Consider the following 24,192-nt stretch of genomic DNA (forward strand, 5'->3'; position numbering starts at 1 on the left):
GCTAAATGTCTGTTTTTATTTTTCTGATGTGCAAAATAAGTTAATCTCCTTCTGATTCTGACAAGTCATCAGAGGTATGACAACACAGAGACACTATTTGGAGCAGTCTAATGTGGATACTGATGTCTGCAAAACACATCTGTCACGTCCTGGCCAGTATAAGGGTTAATTGTTATTGTAGTTTGGTCAGGACGTGGCAGAGGGTATTTGGTTTATGTGGTTCGGGGTGGTGTTTTTTCTAAAAGGGCATTTGATTTAAGTATTCCGGGGTTTTTGGGCACTGTTCCTTGTCTACGTATTTCTATGTTGATCTAGTTGGTTGTATGTCTATGTTTGGTTAATTGGGGTGGACTTCCAATTGAAGGCAGCTGTGTGGTGTTGCCTTTGATTGGAAGTCCTATATTAGTTGGGTGTGTTTGTCTGTGTATTTGTGGAGATTGTTTCTTGTTTAGCGTTTGTGAGCCTAACAGGACTGTCAAGTAATCGTGAGTTTGTTTTTGTATGTTTGTTTTTGAGTTTATTAAATGTTCAAAATGAACTATCTCAACTCTGCTGCATATTGGTCCTCTTTTTCCGACCATGATTTCGCTATATCGTCTGACGATGAAGAAATCCCTGACAACATCAATATGTCCACTGATGATTCTCTACACAGTGTCTTCTATAGACTGGCCTAATCAGTCTCTATACAGGGTCAGTTTTAGTTGGGAGGACTTTAGTGAGCAGTAGACTGAGCTGTTATAACCCTGTTCAGTTTTAGTTGGGAGGACTTTAGCGAGCAGTAGACTGAGCTGTTATAACCCTGTTCAGTTTTAGTTGGGAGGACTTTAGCGAGCAGTAGACTGAGCTGTTATAACCTGAGCTGTTATAACCCACTTCTGAAACGTTGACTTCAACAGGTGAGACGTCACGTGACCACCCGTACACAAGTCATTCTAGCAGTTGAACCGAGTCAATCCCTACTTTTTTATTTCAACTATAATTCTAATGTTTTATCCACTGGGGCTGGATGATACGATATAATCCTAGGACCATAGCGGTGTGCCTTGCGATTGAAAACTCGGAATAAGAAGGAAAGAGAGAGATTTTTATCTTTTAAAAATGACTTCGAACCAGTTGGCTTTCATTCTGACATGTACTTTATGGAACAGGATGTCGGTGTGTGCTGGAGGTAAGATTAGATTCTGTCGTTTAATCTACTGACAATATTGTTTCATCGATTAAAACGGAAACGCGATTCAATTCTGTTTTATTGATCGGAAAATATGAGTTTTTTTTGCGAGGGGGCTCTAATGTATAAACTTTACCGCGTGCGTAAAGCGTGAGAGGTGTTTTTGTGCTGAAGAATATGATTAGAGTTTCTAGCAAATTCCATTAGTATAAACGGTAAAAACATGATATGTAGTTTGTAATTCTTTGCACAGGTTGTTTATCACCAATAGGAAAGGAACGAAATGTCATAATGTCGAACGAACAGCCTATCTCTGTTTAATAAGGATACATTACTCATTAAAATAAATAGGATTTGACGATAAGAGACAGTTGCCAATCAGTTGGAGAAGAGACAACCAATCAATGAGAAGTACAGATCTGTCTTGCTCTCAAACACTGCAACCTTTTCAAGTGTCATTCAGTCATGAGTTCTCTAGTCCAGTCGGACACTACGACAGTTGCTCCAATCTGGACTTAGTACCCGGATATACAGCTCAGCGTTACATCCTGTTAATAATAAAACATATACAGAATGTTAAAACAGAGTGTGTGTATGTGCAGTGCTTTATATGTAAATTGGAAGGTTCCGGAAAGGATGGTGACCTTTCCAGAACCTGAGGTACCAGAACGCAGGAAAACAACAGCAGCTTTCATAATAAAGCATTGCATGCATTTACTTTATTTCTCTTTTGCACACCAGTATTTCTACTTGCACATCACCATCTGCTCATCTATCACTCCAGTGTTAATCTGCTAAATTGTAATTACTTCGCTCCTATGGCCTATTTATTGCCTTACCTCCTCATGCCTTTTGCACACAATGTATATAGACTTTCTTTTTTTCTATTGTGTTATTGACTGTATGTTTGTTTATTCCATGTGTAACTCTGTTGTTGTTTACTCCATGTGTAACTGTGTTGTTTATTCCATGTGTAACTCTGTGTTGTTTGTGTCGAACTGCTTTGCTTTATCTTGGCCAGGTCGCAGTTGTAAATGAGAACTTGTTCTCAACTAGCTCCCTGGTTAAATAAAGGTGAAATTATTTTTATTATCCTCACTTGGCACAGAGCACTAGAGTAGATGCGCTTACAGAAGCTGCAGACGCATTTCATGTAATTCTACATCATGTTACATGACTGGAGATTTTAACAGAATAGTTTTTTAAATACCTAACAAATGATCGAAATGACAGGCTACTTTGACACGGACAGAATCTGAGATGAATGAAAACGACCTTGTCTTGAATATATCTAAGGCCTAGGCCTAGGTGTGTGGAGACACACATATTGTACAATAAACTTTCCAGTTTCACTGACTCACCGGCGATGGTTGATGCACTCGTGCCAAAATCATTATCTCTCTCTTGTTCTACTTTGTAAAACAATACTGTTCGCTCAGTAGGTATATTTGGAAGTTGATAACACTACAGACAGATTGTCTTCTCTAATTTTTTTCCAGCAGGATCCATCTGTGTTTTCCCGTGATGTCATTAGAGATTTTGCTAAAAAAAAAGGCCCGTTTTGACTGCATGCTGTTTGTTCACTGACAGATTTACCCCGCGTTCCCGACGGTAGATTGGGTTTACACAATACACAACTAGGCTGGCTATAGGCTATAACAAAAGAGAGAGCTATTGTCACGTCCTGACCAGTATAAAGGGGTTATTTGTTATTGTAGTTTGGTCTGGACGTGGCAGGGGGTGTTTTTGTGTTGTCGGGGTTTTTGGGTTGTGTTCTATGTTTTTGTATTTCTATGTTATATTTCTATGTCTAGTTTATTGTTTTTGACCTCTTCAATTGGAGGCAGCTGTTCCTCGTTTCCTCTAATTGAAGGTCCTATTTAGTAGGGGTGTTTTTCATGGGGTTTTTGTGGGTAGTTGTTCTTTGTGTAGCCTAGTAGCCTTACGGGACTGTTTCGTTGTTTTTGTATACGCTGCGTTTTGGTCCAGTCCCTACGACACCCGCGACAGCTATTGATCCTCTGTGGCTAAATCATAGTCCTATTAGTCCTGATGTACTATTCTGAATTATTTCATCGCTTTATCAGCAGACAACAGAAATTCTACAACTTTGGCAAACGTATTGGATTTTATCAAGGGTGCTGCGGTACCTCCAACGCCAATCCCGCGGCTATGATTCCTATAAGAGAATAAATGATTTAGTGCAACGCTGGAGAGATGAGTTACAGGCTCATGTTTTATCAGATCAGAGAGAGGAAGAGAGGTAATAGAAAGTGAATCTCATTCTAGTTCTGAGAGATACATGAGTGCGTTTCTCTTTCACCCCGGTAATGGCCAGTGGTAACGTGTTGGTATCGGCTGTTTAAGCCATAAACCCGGGACGGCCCAACACGAATCAATTCTTACAATATCAGGCTCGTTTTCACATTACTTTTTTTTTTTTTTTTTAGGTGGAAGCACAATTACATAGGAGGAAACTTGAATTAAATCTGATTTTTATTAGAATTTTTTTACATCACAAACAGTTTGTGTGAACGCGCACGCACTCAATTCTTCATTGCTGCGATTTACTCATATGGGTTTAAAGAGCAGGTGGTCTAGAAGGGAGAGAAGGGGCCATATGGGTTTAAAGAGCAGGTGGTCTAGAAGGGAGAGAAGGGGCCATATACTTCACAGATCTAATAACACTAGGTAGGTGAAGGCAACAGGATGGACAGTAGGTTGAGCTGTTTACTCATACCTACCCAGGCACATCTTCTACCTACCTACCCAGGCACATCTTCTACCTACCTACCCAGGCACATCTTCTACCTACCTACCCAGGCACATCTTCTACCTACCTACCCAGGCACATCTTCTACCTACCTACCCAGGCACATCTTCTACCTACCTACCCAGGCACATCTTCTACCTACCTACCCAGGCACATCTTCTACCTACACTACTACTAGCTATTGTCGTTCCTAACCAACTCATAATCTATTGTCGTTCCTAACCAACTCATAAGCTGTTAAATGTGTTCATTCATTCATGCAGAATCCCTGTGCACCCAAGCCCCAGAGTTTCAGTTGCCCAGTGGGGGTCAGTCTGAGGTGTGGGAGACCCTGGGTTCCTTTGTGGCTCTGAACTGTACAGCCGTGCTGTCCTGGAACGAGACAGACCAACGGTGTGACGCTACCTCCTGGAAACTGCTCTGGAGCAAAGATGGGACCCCTCTCAACCTCAGCCTTTACCCACAGAACACATCCACCTGGTCAGTTCAACAGGAGGTCACAATACCTTGCCAGATCACATGTACACGCTGATCTGCAGGTTGTCATTGCAAATAAGAATCTACTCTTGACTTATTTGTATAAGTGTCCAACCAATTACAATACAGAGGTCACCTTTTTATTTTTTTTCTGGCAGGACTCCCAGCCAATCCCAAATGATTGTGAGCAGTGTGCTCGAGGTCCCGGTTAGAGAGCAGGCTGACTTTGGCCTCTACTCCTGTGAGGTGAGGAATACCTCTGCTGACTTCAGCCTGCAGAATACCGGTAAGAAACCAGTGGGGTTTGTGGACTGTACATTATACTGTATCAGATATGTTGTCAAAGGCAACTTACATTAGTGTGTGTATACAATACTTATTTTAAATGTTAATATGTGTGATAACTGAGGCTGGGTGAATTCAGATATGTTGCTATTTTTTATTTATTTTTATTTTAAGGGGTAGATCGGCTTTTATACTGCAGATAGTAGCTTCCATCAATGCAATTATCTGCATAATTTCCAATCCTCTCTATATATTTTTTTGTAAATATATATATTTTATATTTTTTTTACAAATATATTTTTCTTTATTATGTTCCCCTAATTGGAGTAAGCTAATGGACAACACTTAGGCTTCCACTTCCAGTTTATACATACTATATGCTGATTATTAATGACTCATGATTGTTGGTTTCTGTTTGTGTGATCACAGCCCACCCCAGCCACACAGCATCAGTGATAGCAGCCATCAGTCTCTTCCTGATCCTGACTATAGCTGCCGTTGTCTACTCCAGGTGTCGTCTCAACATCAAACTCTGGTACAGGAACTCCTATGGAGACTATGAGATCAATGGTGAGGAGTGAGGATTTTTTTAAATATTTGTAACCTTTATTTAACTAGGCAAGTCAGTTAAGAACAAATTCTTCTTTACAATGATAGCCTACCCTGGCCAAACCCTAATGTCGCTGGGCCAATTGTGCGACGCCCTATGGGACTCCCAATCACGGTCAGTTGTGATACAGCCTGGAATCAAACCAGGGTCTGTAGTGACGCCTCTAGTACTGAGATGCAGTGCCTTAGACTGCTGCGCCACTCGGAGCCCTAGTTTTAACCCACTGCAGTGGTTAAAACACATTGGGATGGGAAGTGTGAGCCCACTTTGTGCTGTAGGTGGGCTATGGTTAGTTGTACAGATGTAGAATCTTAATTTGAGCCAGTTTGCTACAGCAGGAAAATAATCTTACAGCAAATGTGAATTATCTGGATTAATATTTTTTTTTAAGGGGTTGGAGACATTTTTCATTAGGGCAAATCAATTCTGATATTAAAAACTTTAGAAGCCTTTTTAAACCTCAATTACGCTACACGTTTGCATTTCCTGATTTGCAGGAAAATTCCGGCAACAACAGGAAGATCAAATTAAGATAAGGCGTCTGTAGGTACCTGTAAGCAGATTCAAGTAGTATTGAGGGTTACAATGTATTGAACATATCTAAGATATTGTATATTATTATATACTTGCAATGATTGTCATATGTGGTTGTAAAAAGGGTATACTCAGGATCGTGACACTGCATTGTGATTGTTTTAACCTACCTAAATTGAATGCACAAATGTTTAATCGCTCTGGGAAAGTGTCTGCTAAATGACTCAAATGTAAGTTAAGCTATGTTATAATGTCTCTTTTTTTTTTTGTCACCAGATGGGAAGCTGCATGATGCCTACTTCTCCTATGTCAACAACGAATACGACAGAAAGTTGGTCAACTTCATCCTCAAACCTCACCTGGTGAACAAATCTGGACATAAGCTACACCTCAGTGATAACAACATCCTACCTGGGGGCGGTAATGATGACATAACCCTCTGTAACTCCTACAGTCCGTTTGATGCTTACATAAAAAAAAAAAAAAAAAAAAAAAATCTTTTAGCAGACGCGCTTATCCAGAGCAATTTACAGGAGCAATTATGGTTAAGTGCCTTGTTCAATCCCCAAGCTGACTTTTCACATAGTCCGCTTGGGGATTCAAACCAGCGATCTTTAGGCTACTGGCCTAACGCTCTTAACCCAGTAGGCTACCTGCTGCCCTGTCTTCCCTGAAAGTTATCATGTTAACTGTATTTTCCTCCTTCTTCTTCCTCCTCCTCTTCTTCCTCTTCTTCTCCTCCTCTGTCAGAGCCGTCTGCTGAGTTCCTGATGAACGTTAGTCACTGTCGACGCCTCATCGTAGTGATGTCACACGCCTACCTAGAACAGGACTGGTGCTGTAACAACTTTAGGTAGGTATGCAGATAGCTCAGCATTATGCCTAAGTAACATTTTTTTTTAAATCTATCTCTTAGCTTAGCATGCTAAACGCTAATGCTAATGCTAGTTGTGTCGCTGTGTGTTCCTCTTGTTTAGCTCAGCATGCTAACTGCTAATGCTGGTTGTGTCTCTGTGGTCCTCTCTTAGCTTAGCAGGCTAATGATAATGCCACTAATGCTACAATGTCACTATGTGATTACCCATGTCTGTAAAAAAAACAGGGACAACTGCAACTGATGTCTGTACAAAACCCTCAGCATAGCATGATCTAGCTGACTGCTAATGCTAGTTGCTAATATCCCTGTGTTGTCCACCCTCTCAGACAGGCTAATATCCCTGTGTTATGCACCCTCTCAGGCAGGGCCTTCTGCACCTGCTGGAGCTGTCCCAGAGGCCCATCATCATCACATTGGAGGGTCAGGTCAAACTCATGAGACCCGATGTGGTCCAGCAACTCAGAGAACACCATCACAAACTCACCTTGCTCACCTGGTCGGGATCACACTCCATGGTGACTCAACCTAGCCTTGAACCTAACCCTGGCCCTAACCCTTTTATTTATTTATTTATTTTATTTCACATTTATTTAACCAGGTAGGCTAGTTGAGAACAAGTTCTCATTTACAACTGCGACCTGGCCAAGATAAAGCAAAGCAGTTCGACACATACAACAACACAGTTACACATGGAATAAACAAAACATACAGTCAATAATACAGTAGGAAAATAAGTCTATATACAGTGTGTGCAAATGAGGTAAGATAAGGGAGTTAAGGCAATAAATAGGCCATGGTGGTGAAGTAATTACAATATAGCAATTAAACACTGGAATGGTAGATGTGCAGAAGCTGAACGTGCAAGTAGAGATACTGGGGTGCAAAGGAGCAAGATAAATAAATAAATACAGTATGGGGATGAGGTAGGTAGATAGATGGGCTGTTTACAGATGGGCTATGTGCAGTGATCTGTGAGCTGCTCTGACAGCTGGTGCTTAAAGCTAGTGAGGGAGATATGAGTCTCCAGCTTCAGTGATTTTTGCAGTTCGTTCCAGTCATTGGCAGCAGAGAACTGGAAGGAAAGGCGGCCAAAGGAGGAATTGGCTTTGGGGGTGACCAGTGAAATATACCTGCTGGAGCGCATGCTACGTGTGGGTGCTGCTATGGTGACCAGTGAACTGAGATAAGGCAGGGCTTTACCTAGCAAAGACTTATAGATGACCTGGAGCCAGTGAGTTTGGCGACGAGTATGAAGCGAGGGCCAGCCAACGAGAGCGTACAGATCGCAGTGGTGGGTAGTATATGGGGCTTTGGTGACAAAACGGATGGCACTGTGATAGACTGTGTCCAATTTGTTGAGTAGAGTGTTGGAGGCTATTTTGTAAATGACATCGCCGAAGTCAAGGATCGGTAGGATAGTCAGTTTTACGAGGGTATGTTTGGCAGCATGAGTGAAGGATGCTTTGTTGCGAAATAGGAAGCCGATTCTAGATTTAATTTTGGATTGGAGATGTTTAATGTGAGTCTGGAAGGAGAGTTTACAGTCTAACCAGACACCTAGGTATTTGTAGTTGTCCACATATTCTAGGTCAGAACCGTCCAGAGTAGTGATGCTGGATGGGTGGTCAGCTGCGGGCAGCGATCGGTTGACGAGCATGCATTTAGTTTTATTTGCATTTACTAAGAGCAGTTGGAGGCCACGGAAGAAGTGTTGTATGGCATTGTAGCTCATCTGGAGGTTAGTTAACACAGTGTCCAAAGAAGGGCCAGAAGTATACAGAATGGTGTCCTCTACGTAGAGGTGGATCAGAGAATCACCAGCAGCAAGAGCGACACCATTGATGTATACAGTTGTGTCATATGAGAACTGGCAAATAGTATTTTTTTCACATGACTTATCCAAGCTTTACTGTGCTGGCCTGGTTAAGCATCAACTATTGTTGCTGGAACTGTGCTGGAAACAATGTGAAAGGACAGGGTCTATCCAAACCAGCCCATCACTGCATGGTACAGGTGTACTCAATAGAGATAAGGTCCTAGTCAGGGGTTGGACCGGTTCAGGGTACAGAACTGAAAACCGGAGAACGAAAGTGATCTGTACTGTTCCGGAACAGAACTGTTATTTTTAAAGGGAACCGGTTAATAACATTATTTTATGTTCCAGGCATTTTGTTTTTTTTGTCTTACAAAAAATGTAACAAAGCACCTATGCAAAGCCTTCACTCTGTCACTCAGGAACTTATTCCAGTGTCTGCCTGCCAGCTGAAAATCTTAGCCAGTGTGTGTTTGTAGTCTACATGCTCCTCCCCCTCCCTCCAGTGTAGTCTACATGCTCCTCCCCCTCCCTCCAGTGTAGTCTACATGCTCCTCCCCCTCCCTCCAGTGTAGGCTACATGCTCCTCCCCCTCCCTCCAGTGTAGTCTACATGCCCCTCCCTCCAGTGTAGGCTACATGCCCCTCCCCCTCCCTCCAGTCATTCTACCTGCCCTCCCCCTCCCTCCAGTCAGGCTACATGCCCCTCCCCCTCCCTCCAGTCAGGCTACATGCCCCTCCCCCTCCCTCCAGTCAGGCTACATGCCCCTCCCACTCCTCCGTAGGTATAATTCTGTGGGTCTAATTCAGATAATGCATGTCATAACAACAAGATGCCCAGCGCTCTCCTCAACAGCAACATTTCAGTCGCATGTTGCACCCTACACTACACTTGTCTGTCCAATGCATGTACATAGCTTTCCCGTTCCATAGCAAGTTGCTCTATCCGTTGGTGAAGTAATATTACGTCGAGCTAAACCTCGATATCAGAAGTTTAAAAAAATGAACAGAAAGGAACGATATAAACCGATAATTTTTTGGGGTGGGGTTTGAATCGGTTCAGAACTTTATTTTGCTGGTCAGAACAGTGGAACGGAACCAAATAATGGTTCTGTTCAGAACGAAACGATTGGAAAATAATTTGGGTTAACTAGATTGTGTTCTGTGCTATGTCTCCCTAGCCGCCGTCATCAGTGTTCTGGAAGGAGTTGGCCCTGGCCATGCCTCATAGGGTTGTGTTCCACAGCGACACGGCAGGGGACCCCCAGACCCTCTTCCAAGACGATAAGGACCCCATGCTCACCCTCGACCCAGACTACCTGGACTGTCGCCCTGACCCTGACCCTGTCGGAGACTTGGGTAAGACCACGTGAATTAGCTGGCTACAGGGTTGGGTGCAATTGATGCTGGATTACAATGCTAATTACATTTCAGATTGGGTCAATTTTAATTCAGTCAATTCAAATAGAATTGACCCCAAACCTGGTTGGCCTTGTAATCCCCAGGACCAATTCCCATTTTGGGTTATGTAATGTAATCATATCCATGCACGGCTCATAATAATGTCTGGAACGGAGCAAATGGAATGACATCAAACATATGGAATCCATGTATTCGATGCCATTCCACTAATTCTGCTCCAGCCACGAGCTCATCCTCCCCAAATAAGGTGTCACCAACCTCCTGTGCCATGGACAATTTATTATCTTAATTATTGCTGCTACAGTTATTATTATATATTTTTTTTAATGAGGCAAGTCAGTTAAGAACAAATTCTTATTTTACAATGACGGTGGGTTAACTGCCTTGTTCAGGGGGCAGAACGACAGATTTTTACCTTGTCAACTCTGGGATTCGATCTTGCAACCTTTTCGGTTACTAGTCCCAATGCTCTAACCACTAGGCTACCTGCCACCCCGATGCTTTCTCCAAGGTTGAAAATAACATCAATCAACAAAAGTAGTCCCTCTAAAGCCCTGTAGAACTAAGATTGCTGACCTACAGCATCGATCCACACATTTCATCAACTAAATGACTGAATCTACTCATTCACCCTCTTGTTTTCAATACCTCCTTCTCCAGGCCTTCGTCTCCCAGTCTACACGACACTGACATCCAGAGCCCCTGTGCTGCCTATGTTTCCCTCGGTCCCTGCATCCCTGACTGAGCCCAAACACTCAGATATAGATGTGTCGGACCTGGGATCGCGCAATTATGGAGCTCGCAATGACTTCTACTGCCTGGTTACAGAGGACAACATCTGAGAAAAAGACTGTAGCTTCTGAAGCAAAAAGGAGAACAAGATCTCCAACTTCTACTCTCTAGAAGGAAATGTCTCACTTCAGTCTGAATGTAAAACAGGTTCTCTCACCAGCACTATCTACTACTTCCTGGTGTATGTTTCCATATTGAAGCAAGTGTTACATAAAAAAAGTGAATAATTTAGTTCTTTAAACAAGTTTGATTTGATCTATTTATTTAAATTTGTCCATATTTTAAACCTTTCATGTATACACTGAGTGTACAAAACATTAGGAACACCTGCTCTCTCTATCCACGACACAGACTGACCAGGTGAATCCAGGTGAAAGCTATGATCCCTTATCGATGTCACCTGTTAAATCCACTTCAAATCAGTGTATATAAAGAAGGAGGACACGGGTTAAAGAAGGATTTAATCCTTGAGAAAATTGAGACATGGATTGTGTGCCATTCAGAGGATGAATGAACAGGGTATGGTAGTAGGTGCCAGGTGTACCGGTTTGTGTCAAGAACTGCAAACGCTGCTGGGTTTTTCCACACTCAACAGTTTCCAATGTGAATCAAGAATGGTCCACCACACCCAAAAGGACATCCAGTCAACTTGACACAACTGTTGGATGCATTGGAGTCAACATGGGCCCAGCATCCCTGTGGAACACTTTCAACACCTTGTAGAATCCCGTGCCCTGACGAAATGAGGCTGTACTGAGGGGAAAAAAAGGCGTGTGGGGCAACTCAATATTAAGGAGATGTTTTGTACACTCAGTGTATAAAATTTGATTCCAATGATCATTTCACTGAAATGTTTTGAAGGACCTTGGTGGTTACACTACATGTTATTATATGCAATTTGTATAAGATACCTGTTATGTGAACTGTATGTGAAAAATAGAACAAGTTGTTGAGTGGTCTACTGCAGTATTCTGGGATTTTGTTTTAACGGTAAAGTGGAAATACATTCATTCTAATTTCGTTAAATGTTTGTTTAGAATTATGTTCAATATAAATATTTATCGATTAAAGCTACCCTTTCTGTAGTTTAGGGCAATTTAACTAGTCCAGCCCTTTTCATATGTAACTCATCTTGTAAAGCTGATCTTATGTTTATTTTTTTGTAAGGGTTGATCCAATTTTCCTTAGAGGAAATAAAGTCATACATTTTAAAGTGGAAATTCCAAACTTTAGAAGTATTTTTAAAGCTTGAATATACTACAAGTTTGTATTTTCTGCTTGATGTATAAGTATACCCCCTTGACTGGAACCTATTCTATTGCACAGCGTTACCCCCCCCGAATCTATCTCGTAAATGCTGAATGCCAAGCAGAGTGATCTTTGGTATGACTCGGCCGGAGAATTAACTCCCAGTGTTCCAATCTCAGGGCGGACACCCGAACCACATAGCCACTGAGTTGTTCTCTTTACATTAAGCTACATAAACCTATTTCGTGTTTTCTCCAGATATTACTTTCCCTCACCAGCAGAGGGCAGGTGAACTGCAGACTTGAGAGGGGGGGGGGAAAAAAAACCTTTCTTATCATAACAATAACCTCAGTGCCTCATTCCCTATCGGTTATTTGTTTATTGGGATCCTCATTCGCTCTTCCTGGGGTCCACAAAAAAAATACAATACATGACAAGTAACAAAACACTGATACACTGATAGACAAGGACAGTCACACACATTTAAAATACAATGATTATACAAACAACACAAGTAAAGAATAATGTGTATTAAAGTGTGTCTGTGTGTGCGTGTGTTCATGTATGTCCCCTCACAGTCCCCGCCGTTACATAAATTGTTCTTCTAACCTGTTTTTTTTAAAGGTAATTTTACTGTTTACTTCAGTAATTGGAGATGGTATAGGGTAGTTCCATACAATCATGACCTCTGTATAATACCGTGTGTTGCCGTGAATTTGTTTTGGGACTGTGAAGAGACCCCTGGTGGCATGTCTTGTGGGGTGTGTATGGGTGTCTGAGCTGAATGTTATTTGATTATGCTGACAATTTTGGAATTTTCATCACAGTAGTATTACTCATGAAAACTAGGAGAAGCAGTTCATCTCTCATCAACTGTCAACCAGGAAAGACTGGCATGCATGTTTTTGATGTTAGTTTTGTATGTGTAATTAAGGGCAACCACACCCTCCTTCCACTCCCTCCCTCCCTCCTTCCACTCCCTCCTTTCACTCCCTCCGTCCCTCCTTCCACTCCCTCCCTCCTTCCACTCCCTGGAGGGTGTGAAAGAGCGTCTGCTAAATGACTAGAATGTACTAGTGGGAAACTTGTCTATCATCTCTGAGCTCCAACTTCTCCCACATGCTGACCTCTGATGTCACCTACTTAGGAAATGACTTCAACAAAGGCATTTTCGGGCAGTTAAATGCACCAAAGAAGGGAAGGGAAAGGGGGGATACCTAGTCAGTTGTACAGGGAAAGGGGGGATACCTAGTCAGATGTACAGGGAAAGGGGGGATACCTAGTCAGTTGTACAGGGAAAGGGGGGATACCTAGTCAGATGTACAGGGAAAGGGGGGTACCTAGTCAGTTGTACAGGGAAAGGGGGGGATACCTAGTCAGTTGCAACCCCTATGAATCAAAACATTATTTATAAAAAGCTATCTATTAATATGTTTTTTTTTTTAACACTGTAATTTACTTCCAAGCATGATAGCTGTACTTTTAGTTTATGGTTGACGCAGCTTGTTGGCAATTAGAAAATTTCATTTCTCAATGAGTTCAAAGCACGTATTTATTGGTATTTATTAGGTATCCCTATTAGCAGCATCTGCTCTTCCTGGGGTCCAAACACATTAAAGCACCATGCATGCATCCAATGTGAATTTAATAATAATATTATGCCATTTATAGCACACACTTTTATCCAACGCGACTTAAAATCATGCGCAAGGGTGGTGCCAGGAATCGAACCCCCTATCCTGGCATTGCAAGCACAATGCTGGACCAGCTAAGGCTAAGGCTAAGCTATAGAGGACCACTTTAATGACTTCACAACTAGTAATCGCCACCTTCCCACTTGGTTAGGAAGGCAGCATAAGTCTCTGTGTAGGGCAGGTAGTAGGTTGGGTTAGTCCAGTAGGTTGGGCCAGATATAAAGGTTAGTCCAGTAGTTTGGCCAGATATAAGGGTTGGTCAAGTAGGTTGGGCCAGATTTAAGGGTTCGTCCAGTAGGTTGGGGCAGATATAAGCGTTAGTCCAGTAGGTTGGGCCAGATTTAAGGGTTAATCCAGTTGATTGGGTCTGATATAATGTTTGTCCACTAGGTTTGGCCAGATATAAGGGTTATTACAGCAGGTTTGGACAGATATATAGGTTAGTCCAGCAGGTTGGGACAGATATGAAGGTTACTACAGTGGATTGGGCCAGATGTCAGGGTTAGTCTAGTAGGTTTGGCCGGATATACGGTTTAGTCCAGTAGGTTGGGCCAGATATAAGGGATTTGTCCAGTAGGTTGGGATAGATATAAAGGTTAGTCCAGTAGGTTGGGCCAGATATAAAGGTTAGTCCAGTAGGTTGGGCCAGATATAAGGGTTAGTCCAGTAGGTTGGGCCAGATATAATGGTTGGTCCAGATATAATGGTTAGTCTGGTAGTTTGGGCCAGATATAAGGGTTAGTCCAGTTGATTGGGTCTGATATAAGGGTTTGTCCAGTGGGTTGGTCCAGATATAATGGTTAGTCCAGAAGGTTAGGCCAGATATAAGGGTTAGTCCAGTAGGTTGGACCAGATATAAGGGTTAGTCCAGTAGGTTGGACCAGATATAAGGGTTAGTCCAGTAGGTTAGGCCAGATATAAGGGTTAGTCCAGTAGGTTGGGCCAGATATAAGCGTTAGTCCAGTAGGTTGGACAAAATATAAGGGTTAATCCAGTTGATTGGGTCAGATATAAGGGTTGGTCCAGTGGGTTGGTCCAGATATAATGGTTGGTCCAGATATAATGGTTAGTCCAGAAGGTTAGGCCAGATATAAGGGTTTGTCCAGTAGGTTGGGCCAGATATAAGGGTTATTCCATCAGGTTTGGCCAGATATATAGGTTAGTCCAGGAGGTTGGGACAGATATAAAGGTTAGTCCAGTGGGTTGGGCCAGATGTTAGGGTTAGTCTAGTAGGTTTGGCCAGTTATACAGTTTAGTCCAGTAGGTTGGGCCAGATATAAAGGTTAGTCCAGTAGGTTTGGCCAGAGATATGAGTTAATCCAGTAGGTTGGGCCAGTTATAAAGGTTAGTCCTGTAGGTTGGGCCAGATATAAAGGTTAGTCCTGTAGGTTGGGATAGATATAAAGGTTAGTCCTGTAGGTTGGGCCAGATATATTGGTTAGTCCAGTAGGTTGGGCCAGAGATATGAGTTCGTCCAGAAGGTTAGGCCAGATATAAGCGTTAGTCCAGTAGGTTGGACAAAATATAAGGGTTAATCCAGTTGATTGGGTCTGATATAAGTATTTGTCCACTAGGTTTGGCCAGATATAAGGGTTATTCCAGCAGGTTTGGCCAGATATAAGAGTTAGTCCAGTAGGTTGGTCAAAATATAAGGGTAAATCCAGTTGATTGGGTCTGATATAAGGGTTTGTCCACTAGGTTTGGCCAGATATAAAGGTTAGTCCAGTAGGTTGGGCCACATATTAGGGTTTGTCCAGTAGTTTGTGCCAGATATAGGGTTAATCCAGTTGATTGGGTTAGATATAAGGGTTGGTCCAGTGGGTTGGTCCAGATATAAGGGTTGGTCCAGATATAATGGTTAGTCCAGAAGGTTAGGCCAGATATAAGGGTTAGTCCAGTAGGTTGGGCCAGATATAAGGGTTATTCCAGCAGGTTTGGCCAGATATATAGGTTAGTCCAGGAGGTTGGGACAGATATAAAGGTTAGTCCAGTAGGTTGGGCCAGATATAAGGGTTAATCCAGATATAATGGTTGGTCCAGATATAATGGTTAGTCCAGAAGGTTAGGCCAGATATAAGGGTTAGTCCAGTAGGTTGGGCCAGATATAAGGGTTAGTCCAGTAGGTTAGGCCAGATATAAGGGTTAGTCCAGTAGGTTGGGCCAGATATAAGCGTTAGTCCAGTAGGTTGGACAAAATATAAGGGTTAATCCAGTTGATTGGGTCAGATATAAGGGTTTGTCCAGTGGGTTGGTCCAGATATAATGGTTGGTCCAGATATAATGGTTAGTCTGGTAGTTTGGGCCAGATATAAAGGTTAGTCCAGTAGATTGGGCCAGAGAGATGAGTTCGTCCAGAAGGTTAGGCCAGACATAAGCGTTAGTCCAGTAGGTTGGACAAAATATAAGGGTTAATCCAGTTGATTGGGTCTGATATAAGTATTTGTCCACTAGGTTTGGCCAGATATAAGGGTTAGTCCACCTGGTTTTGCCAGATATAAGGGTTATTCCAGCAGGTTTGGCCAGATATATAGGTTAGTCCAGTAGGTTGAGCTAGAGATATGAGTTTGTCCAGAAGGTTAGGCCAGATATAAGGGTTAGTCCAGTAGGTTGGGCCAGATATAAGAGTTAGTCCAGTAGGTTGGTCAAAATATAAGGGTAAATCCAGTTGATTGGGTCTGATATAAGGATTTGTCCACTAGGTTTGGCCAGATATAAAGGTTAGTCCATTAGGTTGGGCCACATATTAGGGTTTGTCCAGTAGTTTGTGCCAGATATAAGGGTTAATCCAGTTGATTGGGTCAGATATAAGGGTTGGTCCAGTGGGTTGGTCCAGATATAATGGTTGGTCCAGATATAATGGTTAGTCCAGAAGGTTAGGCCAGATATAAGGGTTAGTCCAGTAGGTTGGGCCAGATATGAGGGTTATTCCAGCAGGTTTGGCCAGATATATAGGTTAGTCCAGGAGGTTGGGACAGATATAAAGGTTATTCCAGTGGGTTGGGACAGATGTTAGGGTTAGTCTATTAGGTTTGGCCAGTTATACGGTTTAGTCCAGTAGGTTGGGCCAGATATAAAGGTTAGTCCAGTAGATTTTATTATATTATATTATTTCAAATATAAATCTCAAAATGGCTCATCTTCAGAGGCTATTTCTAATAAATCTAAACAGATCTTGATCTCTTGGTCAGGTAACTTGGTCATCTGTTGGTCAGGTAACTTGGTCAACTGTTAGTCAGGTAACTTGGTCAACTGTTAGTCAGGTAACTTGGTCAACTGTTGGTCAGGTACAGTAACTTGGTCAACTGTTGGTCAGGTAACTTGGTCAACTGTTGGTCAGGTAACTTGGTCAACTGTTGGTCAGGTACAGTAACTTGGTCAACTGTTGGTCAGGTAACTTGGTCATCTGTTGGTCAGGTAACTTGGTCATCTGTTGGTCAGGTAACATGGTCAACTGTTGGTCAGGTAACTTGGTCATCTGTTGGTCAGGTACAGTAACTTGGTCAACTGTTGGTCAGGTAACTTGGTCAACTGTTAGTCAGGTACAGTAACTTGGTCAACTGTTGGTCAGGTAACTTGGTCAACTGTTAGTCAGGTACAGTAACTTGGTCAACTGTTGGTCAGGTAACTTGGTCATCTGTTGGTCAGGTACAGTAACTTGGTCAACTGTTGGTCAGGTAACTTGGTCAACTGTTAGTCAGGTACAGTAACTTGGTCAACTGTTAGTCAGGTACAGTAACTTGGTCAACTGTTGGTCAGGTAACTTGGTCAACTGTTAGTCAGGTACAGTAACTTGGTCAACTGTTGGTCAGGTAACTTGGTCATCTGTTGGTCAGGTACAGTAACTTGGTCAACTGTTGGTCAGGTAACTTGGTCAACTGTTAGTCAGGTACAGTAACTCGGTCAACTGTTAGTCAGGTACAGTAACTTGGTCAACTGTTGGTCAGGTAACTTGGTCAACTGTTGGTCAGGTAACTTGGTCAACTGTTGGTCAGGTAACTTGGTCAACTGTTGGTCAGGTAACTTGGTCATCTGTTGGTCAGGTAACTTGGTCAACTGTTAGTCAGGTACAGTAACTTGGTCAACTGTTGGTCAGGTAACTTGGTCATCTGTTGGTCAGGTAACCTGGTCATCTGTTGGTCAGGTAACATGGTCAAGAAAAACTCCTGACCCTGGTAGATATGAAATCTCAATAACAAAACCCATTTAATGACTTTGTCTTTATTAGTTATAAAATATGCTGTTTGTTTGACACACATTTGCAGTGAACAGTTAAAAAGCACGATGTAAAAATAAAAAATATATGTTTTAGATAGAGTTAAGAGTAGTCTCATGGTCCAATTATGGACACAGCAGATCAGACGTTGACGCGTGAAATATATTTTTCAAAACATTCATGTTATTCTAATACCAATATTCATCTGAACATACTTTACTAAGAAAATAGAGTTAAAATATATAAATCTGCTTTATATTTACCCATTGAATATATATATATATATATCAATACCAAAAATAGACTTGAACAACACCTTTAAGGAGAAAGGTCTTATTTAAATACAGTGCGGTCCACAATTAGTGACACCCTTGATAAAGATTAGCAAAAATGAAAATATAAAAGAATTACATTTTTTTTTTAAATACTATATTGTATGATCCAAAAAAATTGGGAAATTATATTAATGTATCCTACTACAATTGCTCAGACAAACAGATTTTGTTAACAAGTAATAAAACAATTATTGACACCCGTTTTCAACACCTTTCAACACCTCACCTTGCGAGGATAACAGCACTGAGCTTTTCTCTAAAATATTTGATGAAATTGGAGAACACATTGGAAGGGATCTTTAGATCATTCCTCCATACAGAATCTATCCAGATCCTTGATATCCTTTGTCTGTTCTTACGGACTACCCTCTTCAATTCAAACTTGCACATCATCATCTGCTCATCTGTCACTCCAGTGTTAATTTGCTAAATTGTAATTACTTCGCTACTATGGCCTATTTATTGCCTTACCTCCTCACACCATTTGCACACACTGTATATAGACTTTCTTTTTTTCTATTGTGTTATTGACTGTACGTTTGTTTATTCCATGTGTAACTCAGTGTTGTTGTTTGTGTCGCACTGCTTTGCTTTATCTTGGCCAGGTTGCAGTTATACATGATAATTTGTTCTTATTAACTGGCCTACCTGGTTAAATAAAGGTGAAATAAAAAATAAAACATGTAAAAAATAAAAAATGGTTTTCAATGTGTTTCAAGTCCGGAAACTGAGATGGACATTGCAAAATTGTGATTTTTAACAAGAACCAGTGAAAGGAAAATATCGCCATAACATCAAAGCTCCACCACCATATTTTACAGTAGGTATGGGGATCTTTTCTGCTCATGCATTTTCATTTAGATGCCAAAGCATATATATATATATGGTGTGCCTGGCCAATGGTGTGCCTGGCCAATGGTGCGCCTGGCCAATGGTGTGCCTGGCCAAAGAGCTCTATTTCCGTGTTATCCAACAAATGTAATTTCCTGGAGTTGGATAAACTGCATTGGCACATGGATTGGAACCAGTGTTTTGGTCAGATGACATGAACAACCCGAGCTCTTTGGCCACGCCTACCAGTGGTGTTGTATTAGTATAGTATAAAATAATAGCTCCGTATATTTGAATTATGTCTTTTATACAGTTAGTTTTACTCATCTTTATCAAGGATGTCAATAACTTGGGACCCCAATGCACTTGTATGCTCTGTTTACAAAACGTTTTTATATTTACATTATGCTTAAGATACAAATCCAATATTGCAGCATTCTCTTAAAGAGAGTAACAACGAATGCATGCTTCCCCCCCACTGCCCAAAAAGCCTTGAAAACATAAATGTTGGACTATGTTGGTTGACTTAATCCAGAAAACACCCCAGACATTAAAACAAACAGTATGTTATGGCAAGTGATCAACTTAAAACATTGCATTGACATGAGTTTGATATGACAAATCCGCTTAACTTGTAAAACTAACGTTGTTGAAAACAAGAAAGGATCTTTTTGCTATATAAATCTATATTCAACATGTAAGGTACTTCATAAAGTTTCTGTAAAGCTGAATTATAATTTCAGGACATTCACGCAGGTGTCAGTAGCTCCGTTTTATCCACACATTCATAAAAACGTTCATTCAGTTCTAATTTATGACTCATTATAACTCTCTGTGATATTCTGGTTTATAACTCATTATAACTCTCAGTGATACTCTGGTTTATAACTCTGTGATATTCTGGTTTATAACTCATTATAACTCTGTGATATTCTGGTTTATAACTCATAACTCTGTGATATTCTGGTTTATAACTCATTACAACTCTCAGTGATATTCTGGTTTATAACTCATTATAACTCTCTGTGATATTCTGGTTTATAACTCATTATAACTCTCAGTGATATTCTGGTTTATGACTCATTATAACTCTCAGTGATATTCTGGTTTATAACTCATTATAACTCTCTGTGATATTCTGGTTTATAACTCATTATAACTCTGTGATATTCTGGTTTATAACTCATTATAACTCTCAGTGATATTCTGGTTTATAACTCATATTAACTCTCAGTGATACTCTGGTTTATAACTCTGTGATATTCTGGTTTATAACTCATTATAACTCTCTGTGATATTCTGGTTTATAACTCATTATAACTCTCTGTGATATTCTGGTTTATAACTCATTATAACTCTGTGATATTCTGGTTTATAACTCATTATAACTCTCAGTGATATTCTGGTTTATAACTCATTATAACTCTGTGATACTCTGGTTTATAACTCATTATAACTCTGTGATATTCTGGTTTATAACTCATTATAACTCTCAGTGATATTCTGGTTTATAACTCATTATAACTCTCAGTGATATTCTGGTTTATAACTCTGTGATATTCTGGTTTATAACTCATTATAACTCTCAGTGATATTCTGGTTTATAACTCATTATAACTCTCAGTGATATTCTGGTTTATAACTCATTATAACTCTCAGTGATATTCTGGTTTATAACTCATTATAACTCTCAGTGATATTCTGGTTTATAACTCATTATAACTCTCAGTGATACTGTAGTTTATAACTCATTATAACTCTCAGTGATATTCTGGTTTATAACTCTGTGATATTCTGGTTTATAACTCATTATAACTCTCAGTGATATTCTGGTTTATAACTCATTATAACTCTCAGTGATATTCTGGTTTATAACTCTGTGATATTCTGGTTTATAACTCATTATAACTCTCAGTGATACTGTAGTTTATAACTCATTATAACTCTCAGTGATATTCTGGTTTATAACTCATTATAACTCTCAGTGATATTCTGGTTTATAACTCTGTGATATTCTGGTTTATAACTCATTATAACTCTCAGTGATACTGTAGTTTATAACTCATTATAACTCTCAGTGATATTCTGGTTTATAACTCATTATAACTCTCAGTGATACTGTAGTTTATGACTCATTATAATTATCAGTATTACTGGTTTTGTCTGAGAAATAAACCCCCAGGCAACTGAAAAACAAAAACACAATGAACAACATCAATAATTCAACCACTTAGTAAAAGCCCCGTATAAAAGAGAATAGTTTCATTCCACAGAGCAAGCCATCCCTTTACAGTAGATGCTATCTGTAGATAGCCAATGGGTGGGGGCTGTAACAAGCTCCTTTGGTACTAAGTCAGTGTTTGCGTTAGAGCTACAAAATATTAGCCTGGTCCCAGATCAGTTGTGTGCCGTCTTGTAACAATGACCATAGGAGTTGGCTATACAGCACAAAACAGATCTGGGACCAGGTTAACATGACGGAGCACAGTAGTCTTTGGGATTGATGCCAAACCATCTCTGGGTGGGGCAGGGAGAAACTGTAAGAGCCATATAGCATTATTGGTTACAGCAGTATGATTTGTTGCATTGACGAAAACAAAAAAGTCCCTGAATCCACCATAAAGTCCATACAGCATTCAACATAAAACATTCAAACATACAGCATTGAATACATACGGCATTAAAAACAGGGGGAAAGTGAGGGTCCGTTTTCATCATAGAACAACATCAAGGTCGTCCCTATACAGGTTCCATCTTTATTGTCACTTTCTTTAAAGTCCAGCTAACTCTGTAGTGTAGTCCATCTAACTCTGTAGTGTAGTCCATCTAACTCTGTAGTGTAGTCCATCTAACTCTGTAGTGTAGTCCATCTAACTCTGTAGTGTAGTCCATCTAACTCTGTAGTGTAGTCCATCTAACTCTGTAGTGTAGTCCATCTAACTCTGTAGTGTAGTCCATCTAACTCTGTAGTGTAGTCCATCTAACTCTGTAGTGTAGTCCATCTAACTCTGTAGTGTAGTCCATCTAACTCTGTAGTGTAGTCCATCTAACTCTGTAGTGTAGTCCAGCTAACTCTGTAGTGTAGTCCATCTAACTCTGTAGTGTAGTCCATCTAACTCTGTAGTGTAGTCCATCTAACTCTGTAGTGTAGTCCATCTAACTCTGTAGTGTAGTCCATCTAACTCTGTAGTGTAGTCCATCTAACTCTATAGTGTAGTCCATCTAACTCTGTAGTGTAGTCCAGCTAACTCTGTAGTGTAGTCCATCTAACTCTGTAGTGTAGTCCATCTAACTCTGTAGTGTAGTCCATCTAACTCTGTAGTGTAGTCCATCTAACTCTGTAGTGTAGTCCAGCTAACTCTGTAGTGTAGTCCATCTAACTCTGTAGTGTAGTCCATCTAACTCTATAGTGTAGTCCATCTAACTCTGTAGTGTAGTCCATCTAACTCTATAGTGTAGTCCATCTAACTCTGTAGTGTAGTCCATCTAACTCCATGTGTGCGTAAGTAGGAAGAAGCCCAAGGTGCTGTTCTCAGTTTTACAGACGGTCCTTGATCACTGAAGTGTTCACACGTGTTTCCAGCCACTTGACAGAAAGAGAGAGAGAGAGACATTGCATCTGTTCCTTTTTAGATGGTCACGTCTGCAAAGTCAGGTCGTGTGAATCCTTTCTGTAAAACACAAACATGAAAGACATTTTGTCAGGACATATATCAAAAGGATGTCTCAAACTGTTTAGCCTGTCCACTTGGCTTTTTGTTGAAGGCTTTCAGTTTGACTGTTCTTTCAAGATACAAGACAAAACTTAGTTCCCAGTAGCTAATACATAACTGGAATATTTACACACCAGGGACAGTAAATATGATATACCTGCTACCAATCAATATACCAGGGACAGTAAATATTATATAGCTGCTACCAATCAATACACTGGGGGACAGTAAATATTATATAGCTGCTACCAATCAATATACCAGGGACAGTAAATATTATATAGCTGCTACCAATCAATATACTGGGGGACAGTAAATATTATATAGCTGCTACCAATCAATATACCAGGGACAGTAAATATTATATAGCTGCTACCAATCAATGTTTTGAATAGTTTATTTTAAGACGAAACTGTTAAAATAGTTCTGCAGGTATTGTAGAGGGAGGCAAATATAGTGGGAGTGTTCAGACTTGTTCATCGGGAAATGACCTGAGTATGTGAGAGAGAGAGGGAGAGAGAGAGAGAGAGAGAGAGAGAGAGAGAGAGAGGGAGAGAGGGAGACAGAGAGACAGAGAGAGAGCGAGAGACACAGAGAGAGAGAGAGAGAGAGAGAGAGACAGAGGGAGAGAGAGAGAGAGAGACAGAGAGACACAGAGAGAGAGACAGAGAGACAGAGAGAGAGGGAGAGAGAGAGACACACAGAGAGAGAGAGACAGAGAGACAGAGAGAGAGGGAGAGACAGAGACACACACAGAGAGAGAGACAGAGAGACAGAGAGAGAGGGAGAGAAAGAGAGAGAGCTGCACCTTTAGGCGAGGCAGACCACCATCTAAAAAGCAATCTTTCTAGCAAGCCACTCCCTGGGTGTCTTTGTGTGTGAATATACAGGCTACAGTAGGTAGGAACAGTTAGGGAAGTCTTTTTATTTGAATATGGACCCCCCCCTCCCTCCTCAAGGCTGGTTAATGGACCCCCCCCATCCCCATCCTCAAGGCTGGTTAATGGACCCCCCCCCCCATCCCCAAGGCAAACATGCACAACACACATAGGTGCACTAACGCAGACACACGTGCAGACACAGGAATGAGGGTTGGGTTTTGCAGTCATCCATTCACTATGAGGGGAATGTTTTAGTGGATTGTTTCTCAACTGGATATTATAGATAAACACTGATCATTTACTTAATGCGCACGTGTGTGTGTGTGTGTGTGTGTGTGTGTGTGTGTGTGTGTGTGTGTGTGTGTGTGTGTGTGTGTGTGACAGATAAACAGCTCTGATTCCCCTACCAGACAAGAGAAGACAGCAGACAGACAGCATTGTAGCTACTGTAGTTGAAAATAGAGCAACAGGAAAAGGAGAGGAATTACTCAGGGAATCCCCCTCACTACTCATTATTAACCAAT

The 24,192-nt window shown here is 41.0% G+C and overlaps 2 protein-coding genes across 4 annotated transcripts in view; one reads left to right on the plus strand and one right to left on the minus strand.

The window, feature by feature from the left end:
* The first annotated feature begins 928 nt into the window (after positions 1-928).
* On the plus strand, positions 929-12,047 carry sigirr (single immunoglobulin and toll-interleukin 1 receptor (TIR) domain). Of its 2 annotated transcripts, none has more exon segments than NM_001173838.1 (9): positions 929-1,171; positions 4,208-4,424; positions 4,580-4,707; positions 5,136-5,276; positions 6,127-6,270; positions 6,601-6,703; positions 7,089-7,242; positions 9,721-9,898; positions 10,622-11,973. In NM_001173838.1, coding segments are annotated over 9 exon segments (1,317 nt in total). In that variant the 5' UTR covers positions 929-1,101; the 3' UTR covers positions 10,804-11,973.
* Positions 12,048-17,893: 5,846 nt separating this feature from the next.
* Positions 17,894-24,192, minus strand: part of LOC106561813 (plakophilin-3) — a 51,757-nt gene continuing 45,458 nt past the window's right edge. For both annotated transcript variants that reach the window (XM_014126061.2, XM_014126060.2), the window contains one exon: positions 17,894-22,745. In XM_014126061.2, coding sequence (XP_013981536.2) covers positions 22,704-22,745 — 42 coding nt within the window. In that variant the 3' untranslated portion in view covers positions 17,894-22,703. The remainder of the gene's footprint in view (positions 22,746-24,192) is intronic.

Source organism: Salmo salar, chromosome ssa10, assembly GCF_905237065.1.
Source record: "Salmo salar chromosome ssa10, Ssal_v3.1, whole genome shotgun sequence".
NCBI classification, from domain to species: Eukaryota; Metazoa; Chordata; class Actinopteri; order Salmoniformes; family Salmonidae; genus Salmo; species Salmo salar.